At 40.1% G+C, this 18088-nt stretch overlaps 2 protein-coding genes across 2 annotated transcripts; both read right to left on the bottom strand.

Moving 5' to 3' along the window:
- Positions 1 to 1016: 1016 nt before the first annotated feature.
- On the bottom strand, positions 1017 to 8551 carry LOC115816438 (secretory phospholipase A2 receptor-like). The gene is made up of 5 exons (XM_030779390.1): positions 8143 to 8551; positions 6498 to 6860; positions 1692 to 1867; positions 1361 to 1437; positions 1017 to 1260 (listed from the first exon to the last, which is right to left on the bottom strand). Exons 1-5 carry the CDS (start codon positions 8549 to 8551, stop codon positions 1017 to 1019), a joined length of 1269 nt encoding a protein of 422 aa, XP_030635250.1.
- A 6583-nt stretch (positions 8552 to 15134) lies between these two features.
- On the bottom strand, positions 15135 to 17296 carry LOC115816439 (macrophage mannose receptor 1-like). Its single transcript, XM_030779391.1, has 4 exons — positions 16879 to 17296; positions 15919 to 16287; positions 15230 to 15592; positions 15135 to 15142 (listed from the first exon to the last, which is right to left on the bottom strand). The coding sequence occupies exons 1-4, from the start codon at positions 17294 to 17296 to the stop codon at positions 15135 to 15137; spliced, it is 1158 nt and encodes a 385-aa protein (XP_030635251.1).
- Positions 17297 to 18088: the final 792 nt, after the last annotated feature.

Below are 18088 nucleotides of genomic sequence, written 5' to 3' on the forward strand. Positions count from 1 at the left end.
CAGAAACACCTCTTCACCTATTTTTCCTGTTGCATAATGACTGCACATTCTTCACCTCAGTGGTATTTACAGTAAGCGCGCGCGCACACACACACACACACACACACACACACACACACACACATACGTACAGACACACACATACACACACACACACCAAACACATTGCCTCAGAAACCAGTGTAGAAGGCCAGCACTCGTGTGCTATTTCTAATCCAATGAGAGACACTGAGAGGTAGCGTCACAGTGTTTGATGGGGTGTACTTTCAGAATCTTTGGGCGTTAAAAAGCAGAATTCTTCAAATCATATTCTCCGTGTCTTCATTCAGACTTTATAGGGCTCCCCTACCGATCAGTTATGAAGATTTGGATCTTTCCTCCCATTCAAAAGCCTCCACAGTGCACATAATCTGAGCTTGGTTCAATGCGGGGACCTCAGACATTGCAATGACCATCGTGATAAAATGAGCATCTAAGTGGATAAAATGCAGTGGAAAGGGCTCTAGTTAAAAGCGCATTTAAGTTTCATACAAAATAACACAACTGAAGCACTCATAGAAACTCAGATATCCGAGAGGAGCTCCTCCTATTGTGTCAGTGTTTGTTTCCCGCCATTTTCTGTACTCACCTATTGCTCATTGTGTCTCTATTACTTGGTCTATTTAAACCCTGCCTTTTCAAGCCTTGTTTGTCAGTTTGTTCCATGTTGCTTAGTGAGTCGTTCCAGCCAGTTTTCAGCTGTTGCCTAGTGTGTTCGACTTCTGCCTGTTTTTTTCTGACTTGGCTTTTGCCTAACGGATTTTGGATCTTTTCCCTACCTGTTTTTGTCTGTACCTTTTTTGGGGATTTTTTGCCTGTCCCTGGATTGTGCCCCTGCTTGCTGTTTGGACTGTATGCCTGCCTCTTGTAGCAGTGGCAGTCATTTGCATGTACTTGTATTGTGTCGACAAGAGGTAATGACCTCTGCCTATGCCTACACTTTGTCTACTGTATTGAAAGACTTTAGAGACCATTCTCTAAAACTCCTGAGGATCAATTATCTGTCGGTCTGCATCTGAGCCCAACAGTTTATCCTGATAGAACAAACTGACCAGAATGGACTCAGCAGACCCCCGCAGACCCCCAGCTGCAAGAAGCTCTCTCTCAAAGGGTGAGCTGTTGGGAAGACATGAGAGCCAGTTTGCCGCCATAAACCAGTCGAGGGAGCCCTTCTCTGCCACTCGGACCAGCATGGCCAGCAGATCCAGTTGGCGCTGAGCTCTAGCCAGTCTCCACCAGTCACGGCATCAGCCTCCCAGCAAACCACTAAGCAGACCCCTCCAGTTCCGCCGGCCTGAGAACCCCATCTGCCAAGTCTTACAATGGCAAACCAGGAACCTGTAGGTCCCTCCTCTTGCAATGATCTCTAGTTTTCAAGCTCTGGCCCACTACCTTTCCCTTAGATTGAGCCCAGATTGCACACATCATCACTCCGCTGTCTAGTTGGGCAAGAGAGTGGGGGGGGCGGCAGTTTGGGACACTCAGGCTCCGTTCTGTAACAGCGACCAGGCGTTCTTTGACGAGATGAAGAGTGTCTTTGATCGTTCCCAGGCTGGGAGAGAGGCCGCCAGGGAGCTCCTGAGAGTCTGGCATGGAGGCCGCTCTGTGTCAGACTATGCTATCCAGTATCCACTCTTGCCACCGTGACTAACCTGAATACAGAGGCCCAGTAAGATGCTTTTCTTGGCAGCTTGTCTGAGGCCATCAAGGACAAGCGAGCCACCCATGAGCTGCCCGCTGGTTTTCAGGATCTGGTGGATCTGGCCCGGGGGACCACCCAAGGATTGTGCATTCACTTGCCAGCCTGCTTCAGGGCCCTCTTCTCCTCCTATCAGTCACCATTGTCCAGCACATGCATGCTGATCGTACCCATCTATCCCTTATGGAGAGATGCAGGAGGCTCAGCACCAACTCCTGCTTGTACTGTGGCCAGTCTGGTCACTTTGTGTCCACCTGCCCAGTACAAGCAAATGCTCACCCATGAACAGGGGACTACAGATGAGCATCAGTGCTCTTTCTCAATCCCCTACCACATGCACTCTGTTGTATGCATATCTAGTCTCTGACGGCCGTAGACACACCGTTTAAGTACTCACTGACCCAGGAGCAGTGGGTAACTTTATTAATGCAGGTGTTGCTGCCTGACTCCGCATCCCTTCCACTCCGCTGCAGTCCCCCCTCACAGTGTCCACTTAATTGTGAAATCGCTGTAGCAACAGGTCCCATAGCAACAGTGTGCACCACCAATCAGCACACCTTTTACCCGTAATGAAAACACCCATAGTAACTTCTATACATAAATACATATACACAAAACAGTAATAAAAATGTGCATAGTTTTGATGAAATTCACCTCAAGAATGAAAGAAAATAAAAGAGCAACAGATTTCACTGCTACACACGCATGCACGCTCGCACACACATCGAGAGAGAAATGCCACTGACTGATTAATGAATGATTAACGATGGCCTATCTATCTGAAGTTTACTCTTCTTCTCCTGGTCGCATCGAATTGTTTGAGCACTTCCTCACTATCTATTTTCATATCAGGATGAATGTTCATAAGTCCAGAGAGTCTGCTGTCTGTCATCGTGTTCCGTAAATAAGTCCTTTGACGCCTCAGAGTGCTGAATGAGCGCTCGGCACATCCGTGAATTTAGCTCCATGGAAACAGGGGAGGGCCTATTAATCAAACTTGGCTCCCATTGGTTGAGAGAAAACGAGGCCAGGGATATAAGCCAGCATGCCCTCTTCACAGGGAGAATTTTTCCCTCCTGCTTCAGACAGTGGTTGTTGTTGGATATTGTTGTTATTGTTGTTGTTGTTGTATGTTGTTGTTGCTAACTTGTTGTTCTCTTTATTTGCCTTTTGTCTGGTGTGTGCTTTTTTTTCCCTTGTACTGTACACAGACTTGTAAATAGCCTGGGAAGCTTTGTAGGGAGGTCGGACTGCCCTTTTGTATAAAACCATTTTCTCCTGTTTTTGGTTAGTTAGGGAGTGAGGTTATTTTTTTGTTGTTAATTTCTATTTGCATTTAGGGAAGTCAGATTTTACTCCCAGTAGCCTGATTTGATTTGTTTATTGTTTTGGCTTTTCCCTCTCCTGAAGTGTTTTTGTTTTTTGTTTTTGTTTTGTTTTTTGTTTGTTTGTTTGTTTTACTTGATTTAACAGCTTTAATAATTGACAGATGCTCATTTTAATCGGACTGAGTGAAAACACACGAAAAAAGACACAGACTTGTCCTGCTTCCCTTCCTCATATTGTTTTATTGTGATAATGCTCCACTTGACACATTGTCCTTTGATGTTGACTGAATTAGTTCCATTACTGATATTATGTGTTACAATTAAGTTTAAGTATTTTACAGCCGCACTCTTTAAGGTACGTTACAGCAAATCCTATCTGTGTGTGAAGTGTGTGATGTTTTCTATTCAGCCTCTGCTCTGTTGTGACTCTTTCTCTGTCTTCACTGTTCTGTGAATGCCTATTTCATTGATCTGACCATTTTTTAGGAAAATAATTTGGATTTTTTGCTTTTCTTTTCCTGGTAGATTAGAAAATTCCCCTTTGCTTTGCATGTAATGACTAACTGTGAACCAGGACTCTGCTTTGCATGGTCAACAGGCAGGGCTGTTTATAAATAAAGACCAAGTCAAATGATCAGTTTTACAGATACCCACCCTCTTTTCCACGTTTTCTATGTTTGTCTCCCAGAAAAGTCAAGCCAGCAGGACCAGTGTTATGTGTTATGGATAACACAGCACAGACAGGTTCACACTACAGCTTCATCCATTAATTCAGACACACACACACACACACACACACACTCACTCACTCACCCTTACAACTACACATACACATTTACAAGCCAACATTTTTCAAAAGTTAAAATGATTGTAGAATAATATTTTCATGATAACAATAAAAGGTTTTATTTTGTCTAGTAAAAAATCTTCTGCTAAGGAGTAAGGTGCTGAAAGCAGACAAACCATAAATGCTGGATTTCACACGGGAAAGTGAGAATCCCTGACAGCAGGAGAAAGAGACACGTGGTACTGTAGAAGTGTTTCTAGCCTTGTGTCTGCTCCACTTGTGTGTTTAATAATGACCACTAGAGGTTGCCAGGGGTCCTCGTAACCAAATTGTTGTACTAAATATTACCTTTGAAATTCTGGACTCGAAATAGCCCACATCATTTCTTACTTATCGCTATGAACACAATTGCGTTGTATGAATACATTTAGTTCGTTGAGCATTTGGAATTTTTCCCCTTAAGAGTTAGGGGCTCGTTCAGGGTTGTACCCAGGGCCTCTCGCATATTCAGGTACACCTCTATATGTTTGGGCACATCCGATTTGAATCATAAAGAAATGAGGGAGAGGTGGGGCATTTTTCCCCAGTGTTTTCTAATGCAAATAATTACGACCAAGCTGCGACCCAATACACAGCTGCCGTATTTTAAAGTTTATTTATGACACAGTCAATTCTCACAAAATTAACCAAATCAGCTCCTCACAGAGACTTGCAACGAAGTGAACTGTTTGGCACACTGGAGCAAACTAGCTCGCAACCACTGTCGATTTTTGTGCAGTTTGTCACAAAAAAGGAGACAAAGCTTTTGCTACACAGCACTCAAACAACAAAAGCACGTGGCAGTAGCAAAAGTCACTAAAGCAAGTCTAACACCATAAAAAATTGAGTTTCAACTGGCTCTGCACCATATCAAAAAATTAAAAATTGAAAAAGTATAATGAAATAGTCAGTTAAAAGGACCTTGAGATGCGATATGATTAGTAATAATATTAGAGAAAGCAGATTTAATAGTCAACTCCAAGTGTGGAACTTCTCAGCTTCAAGACATGGTTGTTTCATCAACAGGTAAGTTCTCTATTTAAGAACATGGAATAAATCAAAATAAATTAGTCTGAGAAAGGCTATGGAGTGAACTCCTGGTAAATGCTGTAATATTATCGTGTGTGTGAGTGTGTCTCATTGTGAGGAAGCGCTGCCAACTGCCAGAGAGTGTGTTACCGTCTCACACACACACACACGGACACCAAGAACTGAATTTTATTCTTATGTCCATCCCTATTCCTGCTCTGTATGCTGTTCGGCAGTGAACAGAACAGATGCTATCACATGCCTTGGCCAGTAGAGGACTCAGACGTCGCCAGTATCAGCTGTGCCCACGGGAGGACAGGGGGGCACGTGCCGTATACCAGCATGGCAAGGGGTACTCCACACAGAACAAGTTTCTCTGACTACCGCAAAGGTTACCAACGTAGGCAGTCTATCTGGCAGCTCAGCAATCAAGGAGTTTTATCGCTCTCCAAGAAAGAGGAGATCGCTACCTTTCTTGCAAGACATCTCAAAGTGAAGGAGACTCACGAACAAGAATGCTCCGGTATGTCCTGTAGGTGGCGTGGTAGTCCCCCGGCACTTACCACACATGAAACAGAGACTATGAAATATGAGTGTTGAAAAACAGTTGTACCGACAGAATGACATATTGCAAGTTCAGCAGAATAAAAGCTGATGAACGGATGTGAGATATGGGACAAAGAAATGCTTATAGTTGGGAAAATGTGAAAGTACAAGTTACTGTTTCATAAACAATTCTGATGTAGATAGCCAATGTAATTGTAATAAATTACAGAGCAGTTTTTTTGTTGTTGTTGTTGTTGTTGTTGTTGTTGTTGTTGTTTTTGTTTCTTGTGTTTTTTGTTTGTTTGTTTTTGCTTTTGTTTTGTTTCCCAAAGGGGATTTCATAGTGAAAAAGACAAATGCTTTGACGTGTCATGACCACTAGAGGGCTCTGACGCCAGCAGTACAGGCTGTTCATATGGTAGCATATACAGCAGAGGCGGTGATCCGTCAGGTATAGACCAAGTGTTTCTCACGTGCGATTGTGTTGAACTGTAAATAAAATGAGCTTAACACAGCCCAGTCCAATAATTGATATGATGAAACACCACATTTATTTCTCTATGCAAGCAAAAGGCAAACTTTTCATTTGAAAAATAAGATTCAAAGTTATTGTTTTAACAAGGCTGAGAGTGAGAAAGTAAAGATTATTCTACAACATCAATATTATTAATCTACTATTATGCAACATTGATATGCAAATCAAATTCTTAAAAAAGAGAAAGAAACAAACAAAAAAAACCCCATAAATTTAACCAGAAATGAATCAACCCCTTAAAAACTGTGCCAAATAAACACAAGTAATCCCAGAAAAACAAACACAGTAATCAGCTGTACGCTGCTCAGGGTGACAATGGAAAGATATGAAACGTAAAAGTCACACACTCATCTCATCTGACACGGAGGCTGAAGTTAGAAGGTCCAGCTGATCCCCACTGTTCTGTTCAGTCTTCTGTAAAACAGAGAAAGAATAAATAACAGCATGACAGAATGTTCAAGAACCACACACACACACACAAACACACAAACACACCTTCATAGTTGCTGCAGATGAAGTTCAGTCTGTTATTCTCAGGAAGGCTGATCCATTTTTTGTCTCCTCTGGTCTCAACTGCTCCAGTTCTTCCTTCATTTACACACTCCTCCAACACAGTTCCATTCCCTGGAGCCCAGTTCTGGTAGCAGGAAGATTCTCCACTCACCCAAAACCAGAAGCCCAGAGAGCAGCTGTAACGTAAACCCAGCCACACATGATCAGTGGAGGCCTTTTCAACCCTCTTCATCACCCACTTCTGAATCTTCTCTGAGTGAACTGAGACCAGGTCCATACGATGCCCTCTGCAGCAATTTAGAGCTTCACTCCAGGTCAGATTCATATTGATCAGTATCGGCTTGTCTAAAAGACACCCCATGAATAGTGCATTAATGATAATGTGAAACAAGCAGTTCTTATTGGACTAAGCAGAGTGTTAATTCACATTGTTTTAGTTATTGTCATTTCTTTTACTTAGTGAATTTAATTGTATCTCAATAAATTCCATGTAAATAGGACAACAAATAAGATCACCATCAGAACAGAGAAATTGTTTTTTAATGTCACTTTCAATTTTAAACTTTTAAGTAATATCATTACGTATCTTTTGGTCATGGCTATTCATAATGTTCAGTACATGTAGATATATCACAATAAATTGCATTCAAAATTTTTTATAAGGAATCAGCTCACCGTTATAGCAAACAAATGGCTTTTCACTGGCATATGAAAAGTCATGCCATTGTCCCTGTTTTTCACCTGTTACCTGCATGACAGCACAGTTCTCATTATCCTCTTTATTATTAGGTTGTCCAGGTGCCCAGTTTGTGAATGAGGAGTTACTCTGATCTGACCATTTCCATGAGTCCCTGAACAGGCCGATCCAGGCTTCAGTTGTGTCCTTCATTGAACTCTTTATCCACTCATTCTCAGTCTGGTTCCTCACACTGACCAGGTCTGTATGATTTTCTCTGCAGTAGCTCTGAGCTTCTCTCCAGGTTCTGTACTCCTTAATCAATATGTATTTCTCACTGCTGACATTTCTCCCTGGAAGACAAACATTTTTATTGATCTCTAAGATTAATATCAATACATCTAACAAGATGAATAATTACATATGTAACCAGTCAGGTCTTTTGCTGTAAGACGAAATTAACTGGATAATTAACTGGGTAACTGTCTTAAATATCTTTGACTTTTTTTGCTATCTATTTTTATTATAATCTATGTTGTGGCCTAGTTTTAATCCACAATTTGCAACCATGTTGTGGTCTGGTTAACAAGAACATATTCCTCTTAATCCTGCTGAACTCTCTGTTCATCAGACAAATATCTTAATCCCTTGGAAAGAAAGTAGACTGAACAATTTATGTATGGTTTGACAGAAAAAGTAATACATCATTATTATCATCATAACACACAGCATAATGTGGGGTTTCACATTCTGTATAATGCCATTGTCCATCATTACTCATCACAGCACATAATTCAGTTTGAGATGATTTGTCTCTGCTAGATGCCACTTTTCATTTTTGGTAGTCCTGTTAACTGATCTTCCAGTTTGACAGGTATCTTAACTCCATGCCAAGAAAACTGTTGTTTGTTCATAGTCTGACTGATAAAGTAATGTATAAAGATTAATCACCATCATAACACACAAAGGGTTTCATCTCTGTGCATGCCTTGTTTTTCCATTTTCCATTTCCTCTAATTACGACACAGTCCTCAGAACTGCTCCCATCCTTTGGTGCGTCTTCATCCCAGTTTGTAAACTCCATTTCTCCCTCTCTGTAGAATGCTGGATCTCCCAGAGACCACTGCCACCTCTCATCACCACTCTTCTCCAGTCCAATCCAAACACGCTCAACATCTCCTTTAACAGTTTTAATCAGCTCATCTGTGTCCTCTTGGTTTTCAATAGTGGCCAGGTCAGTGTAGTGTTCTTTGCAGTGTGTCTGTGCTTCAGTCCAGTTCTTAGTCACATTCACAAAGTGATACTGATGATTAACACATGTAGACAGTGTGAAGAGTCCTGTTAAGAACAATATTATCATTACTGTCATGTATTGTAGACATATAAACCGTATATAAACATACAAATAAATTCAGTTCTTCAGAGAACAAGAATTTAACTGCCAAACTTAATGCTATTGATGCCAGTAACTAATTGTCAGTAGATGAATATCAACCAATTTTATAGTATAGTAGAATAATATAATACAGTGTGTAATCCATATGCACACACACACATTTACACAAACACTGACCTGAGAGGAGAACGAAATGCATAATGTGAATCATCTCTGATGGATCTAAAAAACAGACAGGTCCATTTCAGTGCTGTCATTATAAACACCATACAATCACTCATTGCAACAAAGCTGCATTATCAAGTTTATTTAATGACATATATAATGTGATGCTTCATTACGGATCAGCATTGAGGCAATGATTTTGCATTGTTTCAGTGTTTTCATCTCATTATCCATTGTCATTCAAAACATTAATTTCTCTGAATCTCTCCCTATATTCATGTGGTGTCAGTTTATTCCCAGGAAGCAATTATACTTTCTCTCCCTTATAATCTCACAGTTATAATTGTCAAAACTTAAATGTCTGTGTTCTCAGTAGATGAATCATGAGCACAGAAAATGTTACAGTTACTGCTCTACTGTTGACAGTACAGTACATCATAACCTGCCCACACACAAGAAAAAGGAAAAAAAATGACATTATTAGTTTAATATTACAACCATTTCTGCTGGACAGTGAACAGTTACAGTACCATGTAACTGACACAAATCTGAATTTTCCCTCAAGTGAATGTCTCGTGATAAACCAGCACTGAGAAAGCACGGTGGTATGACATGTTTGGAGAGAGTGTAAATCCATATTATTCATCATGTAAATGACTGTTTGATCTGGCTGACAGGCATCTGTTTCTCTGAGCACAATCCTGACAGTGGTGATGTTGCACTAGTGATGTGCATGTGATGTCACTGAAAACAAGCCTCACTGAGTTTTTAATCTGAGCCACAAGTGGTACATGAGTCTAGAACCTCAGCAGAGAAAGTGTTTTGTTCAGAGACCTAAAATTAAACTAGTTATGCTCTTGTGGTGAAGATGGACTTCAGCATATTTATGACTCTTTACAGGAATGTCAGCTCATTCATCTGTTCTCACGTTTATTTACTTTAAGTTGAGTCTGTCAAAGCCATATACAACAATAGGTTCCAATTCATTTTCATGTTTTATTGCTGTATGTGGTAAGTGTAGCTGCACTGATACTGACCCAACCCAAGATGTCCCATAGTTTCCCTCTTCATAACTGTTATTCAGTACACGGTTCTTTCCCTGAGGGCTTCATGTGAACAACACTGACGCCCAAAACAAACAGCCAATAGACAGAACTACACAGCATGTCAGAGAGCTCCATTTTGCATATTCAAACCTCAGACTCACAAAGTGACATAGAGCTGGTCACGTGTCCCAAATGTGGCGCCTTTGCATCCAACAAAGACCGACGGTCATATGTTCTTTTTAGTCTTAATTGGGTCATATTTTACATCATAGAAACATTTCTTGATTGTCCTACATGAAAAATTGTTGTAATACGAATGATCAAAAAGCTTTAATTTTGGAGTAAAAAGTTTTTTCAGTCAGTGATTGTAATCCAGTGTTAAGAGATCTCAGTATAGTTTTAGATCATTAGTTTCAACACTGCCATCATAATTATCACCTTTATTGTTGTCAACACTGGTATACTGGTAGTGGAATTGATTATTTGATTAACAAGATAAACTTTGCATTTTTTCTTAAAGCTGATGCTATTCCAATGAGGCTTTACTTTTTATGGTGAAATATAAAATTTAAAAAAAAATATCAATGCAGAATCAAAGGAAATAGTGCATCTCCAGTATGTAAGAGATGCTCTTACCTGTGTATGAAGTTCGCTGTTCTATCTCTCTCTATGTTGAGTTATGTCTCTCCCTCTGTCCTCAGCGCTTTATGTGCCTGCATCTCGGTGTACACTCTTCTATTAGGGTAAGTAAACAATGACCATATTCACGTTGCCATGGACAACATAATTTAAATATCAAACATATCAAAGGTTGCATTACTGACCACATTATATTATAGACTCAGTAATAATCCTGTCATTAAAAACAGATCACTAACACTGAGAATACTTACACTGACTTTGTAATCCTGTCATCCTGGGTTGGTCACACGCACAAATATACACACCCTTTACTATTTTGGAAGCTTGACAGCAATAAAACCAATAAAACCCCTGATAAAACAAGTGGTCCACACCTTATCTCTGGTGTTATCCTTAAAACTTGTTTTCTTCAACTAGCTTCTATTGTAGCTGTTGATTTATTAATATGTTGCTCAAACAGGTGAAGGGTCCAGCTTGTTTTAAGTCTGCCAGTATATATCACCTTTTATGGGTCAGTTACTCTCAAACTCATACTAATAAGGGTGTTTGAACATGCGTACAGGCTTGCATGCCTGTGTGTGTGTGTGTGAATGTGTTCACGTGTGTGTATACAGACACATGCTTACTGGTTCACCACACTCACTTTCCTACTGGTAAACACACGGGTCACAGGGCTCATGCTGAGAAACACAGAGAACCACAGTGGCTGAGTGGCCCAGGAGAAGACCATTCACTTACACAGAAAGAGATAAAGAGACGCCATAGACATTGTGGTGAAATGAGGTATGTAGAGTGAGGTATATATACAGCATATTCATGATAAAATGTGGAATATGGAATATGGAAAAAGGTGGCATATATATTGTTGTGATATTGATCAAGTGGACCATTATATATGGAGACACACACACACGCACACGTATGAACATGCACACACACACACACACCTAACAACCAAACAACAAACACATTGCCTGGGAAACCAAAGGAGAAAGCCAGCACTCGTGTGGTATTGCTAATCTGATGTAAGAGACTGAGGGAACATCCAGTCATACTCTCTCCATCTTTACTCAGTTCTTAAGGGCTCTTCTGTGTAAAACTCATCATTTGAGGCAGAGCTGAATGTGACTGTGTTTATATACAGTTATGAAGATCTCACAGTGGATCTTCTGAACAGGCAAACTGTCTCCACATTCCACACACACTCTTAGTTTAACGCTACGTGTGAACCCAGGTCATTAAACAAATGATGGAGCAGAATGTGGACACAACAGAAGCATATTCAAATAACTGCCTCTGCTACGAGAGTACTTTGACCTCTCACACACATCACAGTTAACTAGTCGTAATACCCATAGTCAGACACACACTCACTCCAGAAGCGAAGTCATGTTACCAAAAGCATATCAACAGATTTAGTGTGATGGCAGATAAAGACTCAGAGCTGCTTATTGTACACAGTCTGTTAATGTGGTTGGAATCACGTAGGCTGTTCAACCAAACCACATCACAGCCCTGTGAAATGAACTCACGTAACAGAACTCTCTACTGTGGACCATACCTGTCTAAGTCCACATACACAACAGTGTATGAGGCCATACAAAATGATTTATTCATTCCCAGTCAAACAATGACACAAGAATAGATACATTTACATACAGGATATGCCAGAGATGTTGGTCGTACCAGGTCTAAATCCAGTCCCATATGCAAAGCTAATAGCATATTTACATATAGAGCATTTCACACCACACCACATCTTTTGTTTATACTTCATTTCAAATAACAAACGTATGTAGGTGCTGGGTAAAATGATTAAACTTTAGAATACAAAAGAATTGATGATCTTTTGTATTTTAAGCTTTGTAAAGGTATTTATTATACGGTTGCTCAGAATGCTGCAGAAAGTTCCACTGAATTGAATGGGCCATCCCAACGTTCAGTGGTCCGATATCTCTTGATAATGACCGATGAAAAAAATTAATAACCGCTGCGAAAAAAGTAATGACCGTGTCACAGCCTGTGAGGCCTGGGATGCAGTGTATGGACCCAGTAGCAGACTCTTGAGAGATTCTTTCAAAAGGTGATTTTAAGGAGCAAAAAATCAGCAGATCGGAAAGCAGTAAACAGTGTTTGCAATCAAAAAGGGAAATCCAGAGTTGACACACAGGTGATCAGACAAAAGGCAAAAATAGAGGTACAGGCAAAAATCGTGTCAAAATCCCCCAAAAAAGTTCAATAACCAGAGATCAGTCCAAAATCCAAAATCAGAGGAACGCAAAAGGGCAAACACAGCACTCACAGACAGCAGACAAAGGTCAGAAAACACAGGGGCAAACAGTCCAGAGAATTCACCAAAAACCAAAAAGGACTAGACAATAGCAGAAATCCAAGAGACAGGCAGTAATCAAAAAACAGGAGCAAAAATCAGAACATTCATGAAATCACTAGAGAACCTTCCAAAAACTGGCAAGATAATCTGGAAAGGACTGAATGGGTGAGACATGGCTTTAAAAAACAGACTAATGAGGAGATGGTGAGCAGGTGAGTTGAGGGAAGGCCGGTGATCGGTGTGACTGTAAAAATCTGGAGTGGAACCCAGGAACAGGACACAAACGGGAGAGAGGGACAACGTGGCTAGACCGGGCTGGATTGTGACAGACCGCTGCCATTGGCAACGGGTTTTGTGCCTCTGATTCACATCTTTCATATCATTCCGCAAGTAGTCCGTTCACTTATCGTAACTGAAATATATGTATGTCCGACAAGATCCCCAAAATGTTTCTTCGGACAATCAAAGACAAGAAATGAATGGGGACATCGACTTCATCTTCTCCCGAGATGTGCCACTGATTCCCTCAAACTGCACCATTAATGGGAACATTCAGTTTAACTGATACAGAATTCTTATTAGCCTATTCTTAATAGCCTATTAATATGCAACACCAACAAATCGACGAGTCTGCAGGTAGCCTAAAGCCTAGTTTAGGCTCGCCGCTGCCACCCTTGCGTACGGCAGCGCGCGCCAAAATGACGTCAAGGCGGTGCTCTTCGGTGTGGTGTAGAGTGTATTTTTCACACCTACCTAGACTGCAGCTAGTCAAGCGCGGGTGTAAACGGTAACGACATTGTGTTGACGTCACAGCTCGCGCGCTGTGCGACCAATGCGTCGAATATAACAGCACCTTTGTAAGCGCTATACTAAGCGCTGCGCTTTGGGGTCCAGTCCTGTCGGGATTTATTTTGCGATAATGACCGGTGGACTACACATTATCCCTTACATAATCATCTGTTTAATCTGCTGCATTCAAAGACTATTTACTCATTACTATGTTATAGCAATACGGGTGAAGAAGACATTAGTGAAATAAATTCAACATACGGATTAGACAGATTAGTTTAGACATATGTAGAGAAAAATGGGAATATACGCGTATGATTTTTACAATGAATAACACTAATGGTTTATCATTTATGATGGCCCTCAAACAGTCACAGCTGAGTCAGACTGAGCGCAGTACTTTAGCTGATGCAGGCACGAGCATGACACCGTAACTGCACAGGACATTAATGATGACATAAACAAGGTTTCCAGACACTGAGAGAGTCACTAACAGAGTTGAACCGGCATCTTGCGTCAGTGTCAGACTCACAATACCTGGGACACTGACGTCCTTTAGCGACATCTGCAACTGACTGGCGGACTAATCAGTGTTGGAAACTGCCGCGGGCAGGCAATTAGCTACTAAACGGCTAATCAAGATGTATTTGCCTCTGAATCATGCAGACCGGTCGATGACAAGGGTCTACCACTACTGAGGATCATTTTGTTTATTTCATATATCTGATAAGACTAAAGGACTATTCATTGTTCTGCTTTGGCACTGGCCAATAGAGGACTCCAACGTCAGCAGTATCAGCCGTGTCCATCAATGCTTACCACACATAAAACAGAAACTATGAGATATGAGTGTTGAAAAAAAATTGGACGGACAGAAGAACGTATATTAGGTTAAATTGTTATCTTTATTGAAGTTTAATAAAACAGCATGCTGTTGTACAGGTGTGAGATCTTGCCAAATAAATGCTTGGGAAAATGTGAAGGTACAAGTTACTGTTTCATAAACAATTCTGATGTAGATACGCAATTTGATTGTAATAAATTACAGAACTGGTTAATTTTTTCAAGAGGGATGTTATAAAATGAAAAGGACACACGCTTTGACATAGTATGACCACTAGAGGGCTCTGATGCCAGCAGTACAGGCTGTGTATGTGGTCGCATCTACAGCACAGACCGTTATCAGTCATAGACCGAGTGTTTTTCACATTCGATTCTGCTGATTTGCAAATAGCGTGAGCTTAACAGAGCCCGGTCCAATTAGTCGATATGTTTAGATGTGCTACTTATTTTTCTACACGAGCAAAAGACTAAATATTTCATTTATGTGAATAACATGGTTCAAAGCTTTTGGTTTGAGAATGAGAAAGTAAAGATTACTGTACAACCTCTATATTATTAATGCACTACTATGTAAAGGTAATATTCCAGTCAAATTCTAAGAAAGAAACACAGTAATCAGCTATATGCGGCTAAGGGTGATTATAGAAAGATATGAAGTAACGTTAAAGTCATACACTCGTCTCATCTGACATGGAGGCTGAAGTTAGAGGGTCCAGCTGATCTTCACTGTTCAGTCATCTATAAAACAAAGAAAGAATAAATAAGAGCATGACAGAATGTTTAAGAACCATAAACACACACACACACACACACTCACACACTTACCTTCATAGTTGGTGCAGATGAAGTTCAGTTTGGTATTCTCAGGAAGGCTGATCCATTGTTTGTCTTCTCTGGTCTCAACTGCTCCAGTTCTTCCTTCATTTACACACTCCTCCACCACAGTTCCATTCCCTGGAGCCCAGTTGTGGTAGCAGGAAGAATCTCCACTCACCCAAAACCAGAAGCCTAGAGTGCAGCTGTAACGTAAGCCCAGCCACACATGAGCAGTGGAGGCCTTTTCAGTCACCGCTTTCACTTTGTTCTGAATCTTCTCTGAGTGAACTGAGACCAGGTCCATACGACGCCTTCTGCAGTAATTTAGAGCTTCACTCCAGGTCAGATTCATATTGATCAGGATCAGCTTGTCTAAAAGACACCCCATGAATAGTGCATTAATAAGAATGTGAAACAAGCAGTTCTTATTGGACTAACATAGTGTTTATTCACATTGTTTCAGTCATTGTCATTTCTTTTATTTAGTGAATTTAAGTGTATGTCAATCAATTCCATGTAAAAAGGACAACAATTAAGATCACCATCAGAACAGAGAAATTGTTTTTATTGTCACTTTCAATTTTAAACTTTTAAGTAAGATCATAACTACCGTTTTGGTTCTAGCTATTCATAGTATTCAGTACATGTAGTTATATCACAAGAAATTACATTCAAAAATTTGTAATGAATCAGCTCACCTTCATAGCAAACAAATGGCTTTTCACCGGCGCATGTAAAGTCATGCCATTGTCCCACATCAGCACCATTCACCTGCATGGCAGCACAGTTCTCAACACCCCCATTATTACTAGGTTGTCCAGGTGCCCAGTTTCTGAATGAGGATTTACTCTGATCTGACCATTTCCATGAGTCCCTGAACAGGCCAATCCAGGTTTCAGTACTGTCCCTCGCTGAACTCTTTATCCACTCATTCTTTATCCAATCATTCTCAGTCTGGTTCCTCACACTGACCAGGTCTGTATGATTTTCTCTGCAGTAGCTCTGAGCTCCTGTCCAGGTTTTGTACTCCTTAATCAATATGTATCTCTCACTGCTAACCTTTCTCCCTGGAAGACAAACATTTAATTGATCTCTAAGATTAATATTAATACAACTAACAAGATGAATAATTACACATGTGACCAGTCGGGTCTTTTGCTGTAAAACCAACTTAACTGGGTAATGATAACTGTCTTAAATATCTTTGGCTTTTTTTGCTACCTATTTTTATTTTAATCTATGTTGTGGCCTAGTTTTAATCCATGATTTGCAAACATGTTGTGGTCTGGTTAATAAGAACATATTCCTCTTAATCCTACTGAACTCTCTTTTCATCAGACAAATATCTTAATCCCTTGGTAATAAAGTAGACTGAACAATTTATGTATGGTTTGACAGAAAAAGTAATGCATCATTATTATCATCATTACACACAGCATAGTGTGGGGTTTCACATGCTGTATTAGTCCATTGTCCATCATTACTCATCACAGCACATAATTCAGTTTGAGATGATTTGTCTCTGCTAGATGCCGCTTTTCATTTTTGGTAGTCCTGTTAACTCATTTTTCTGTTTGACAGATATCTTAACTCCATGCCAAGAAAACTGTTGTTTCTTTAGGGTTTGACTGATAAAGTAACGTATAAAGATTAATTACCATCATAACACAAAAAGTGTTTCTGCTCTGTGCATGCCTTGTTATTCCATTTTCCATTTCCTTTAATTATGACACAGTCCTCAGAACTACTCTCATGACTTGGTGCGCGTTCATCCCAGTTTGTAAACTCCATTTCTCCCTCTCTGTAGAATGTTGGATCTCCCAGAGACCACTGCCACCTCATATCACCACTCTTCTCCAGTCCAATCCAAACACGCTCAACATCTCCTTTAACAGTGTTAATCAGCTCATCTGTGTCCTCTTGGTTGTTAATAGTGACCAGGTCTGTGTAGTGCTCTCTGCAGTATGTCTGTGCTTCAGTCCAGTTCTTAGTCACATTCACAAAGTGATACTGATGAGGAACACATGCAGACAGCATGAAGATTCCTGTACAGAACATTATTATCATTACTGTCATGTACTGTAGACATATAAACCGTATATAAACACACAAATAAATTCAGTTCTTCAGAGAACAAGAACTTAACTGCCAAACTTAATGCTATTGATGCCAGTAACTAATTGTCAGTAGATGAATTTCAACCAGTTTTATAGTATAATAGTATAATAGAATAATATAATATAGTCTGTAACCCATATGCACACTCACATTTACACATACACTGACCTGAGAGGAGAACAAAATGTATAATGTGAATCATCTCTGATGGATCTAAAAAACAGACAGGTCCATTTTAGTACTGTCATTATAAACACCATAAAAACACTCATTGTAGCAAAGCTGCATTATCAAGTTTATTTAATGGCATATATAATGTGATGCTTCATTATGGATCGGAAATGAGGCAATGATTTTTTATTGTTTCAGTGTTTTCATCTTGTTATCCATTGTCATTCAAAACATTAATTTCTCTGAATCTCTCCCTATGTTCATGTGGTGTCAGTTTACTCCCAGGAATCAATTATACTTTCTCTACCTTATAATCTCACAGTTATAACTGTCAAAACTTAAATGACTGTGTTCTCAGTAGATGAACCATAAGCACAGAAAATGTTACAGTTACTGCTGTACTGTTCACAGTACAGTACATCCTAACCAGCCCACACACAAGAAAAAAAAAAATGACATTATTAGTTTAATCTTACAACTATTAGTGAATGTCTCATGATAAACCAGCACTGAGAAAGCACGGTGGTATGACATGTTTGGAGAGAGTATAAATCCATATTATTCATTATGCAAATGACT

The sequence above is a fragment of the Chanos chanos genome, chromosome 7, assembly GCF_902362185.1.
Source record: "Chanos chanos chromosome 7, fChaCha1.1, whole genome shotgun sequence".
Lineage (NCBI taxonomy): Eukaryota > Metazoa > Chordata > Actinopteri > Gonorynchiformes > Chanidae > Chanos > Chanos chanos.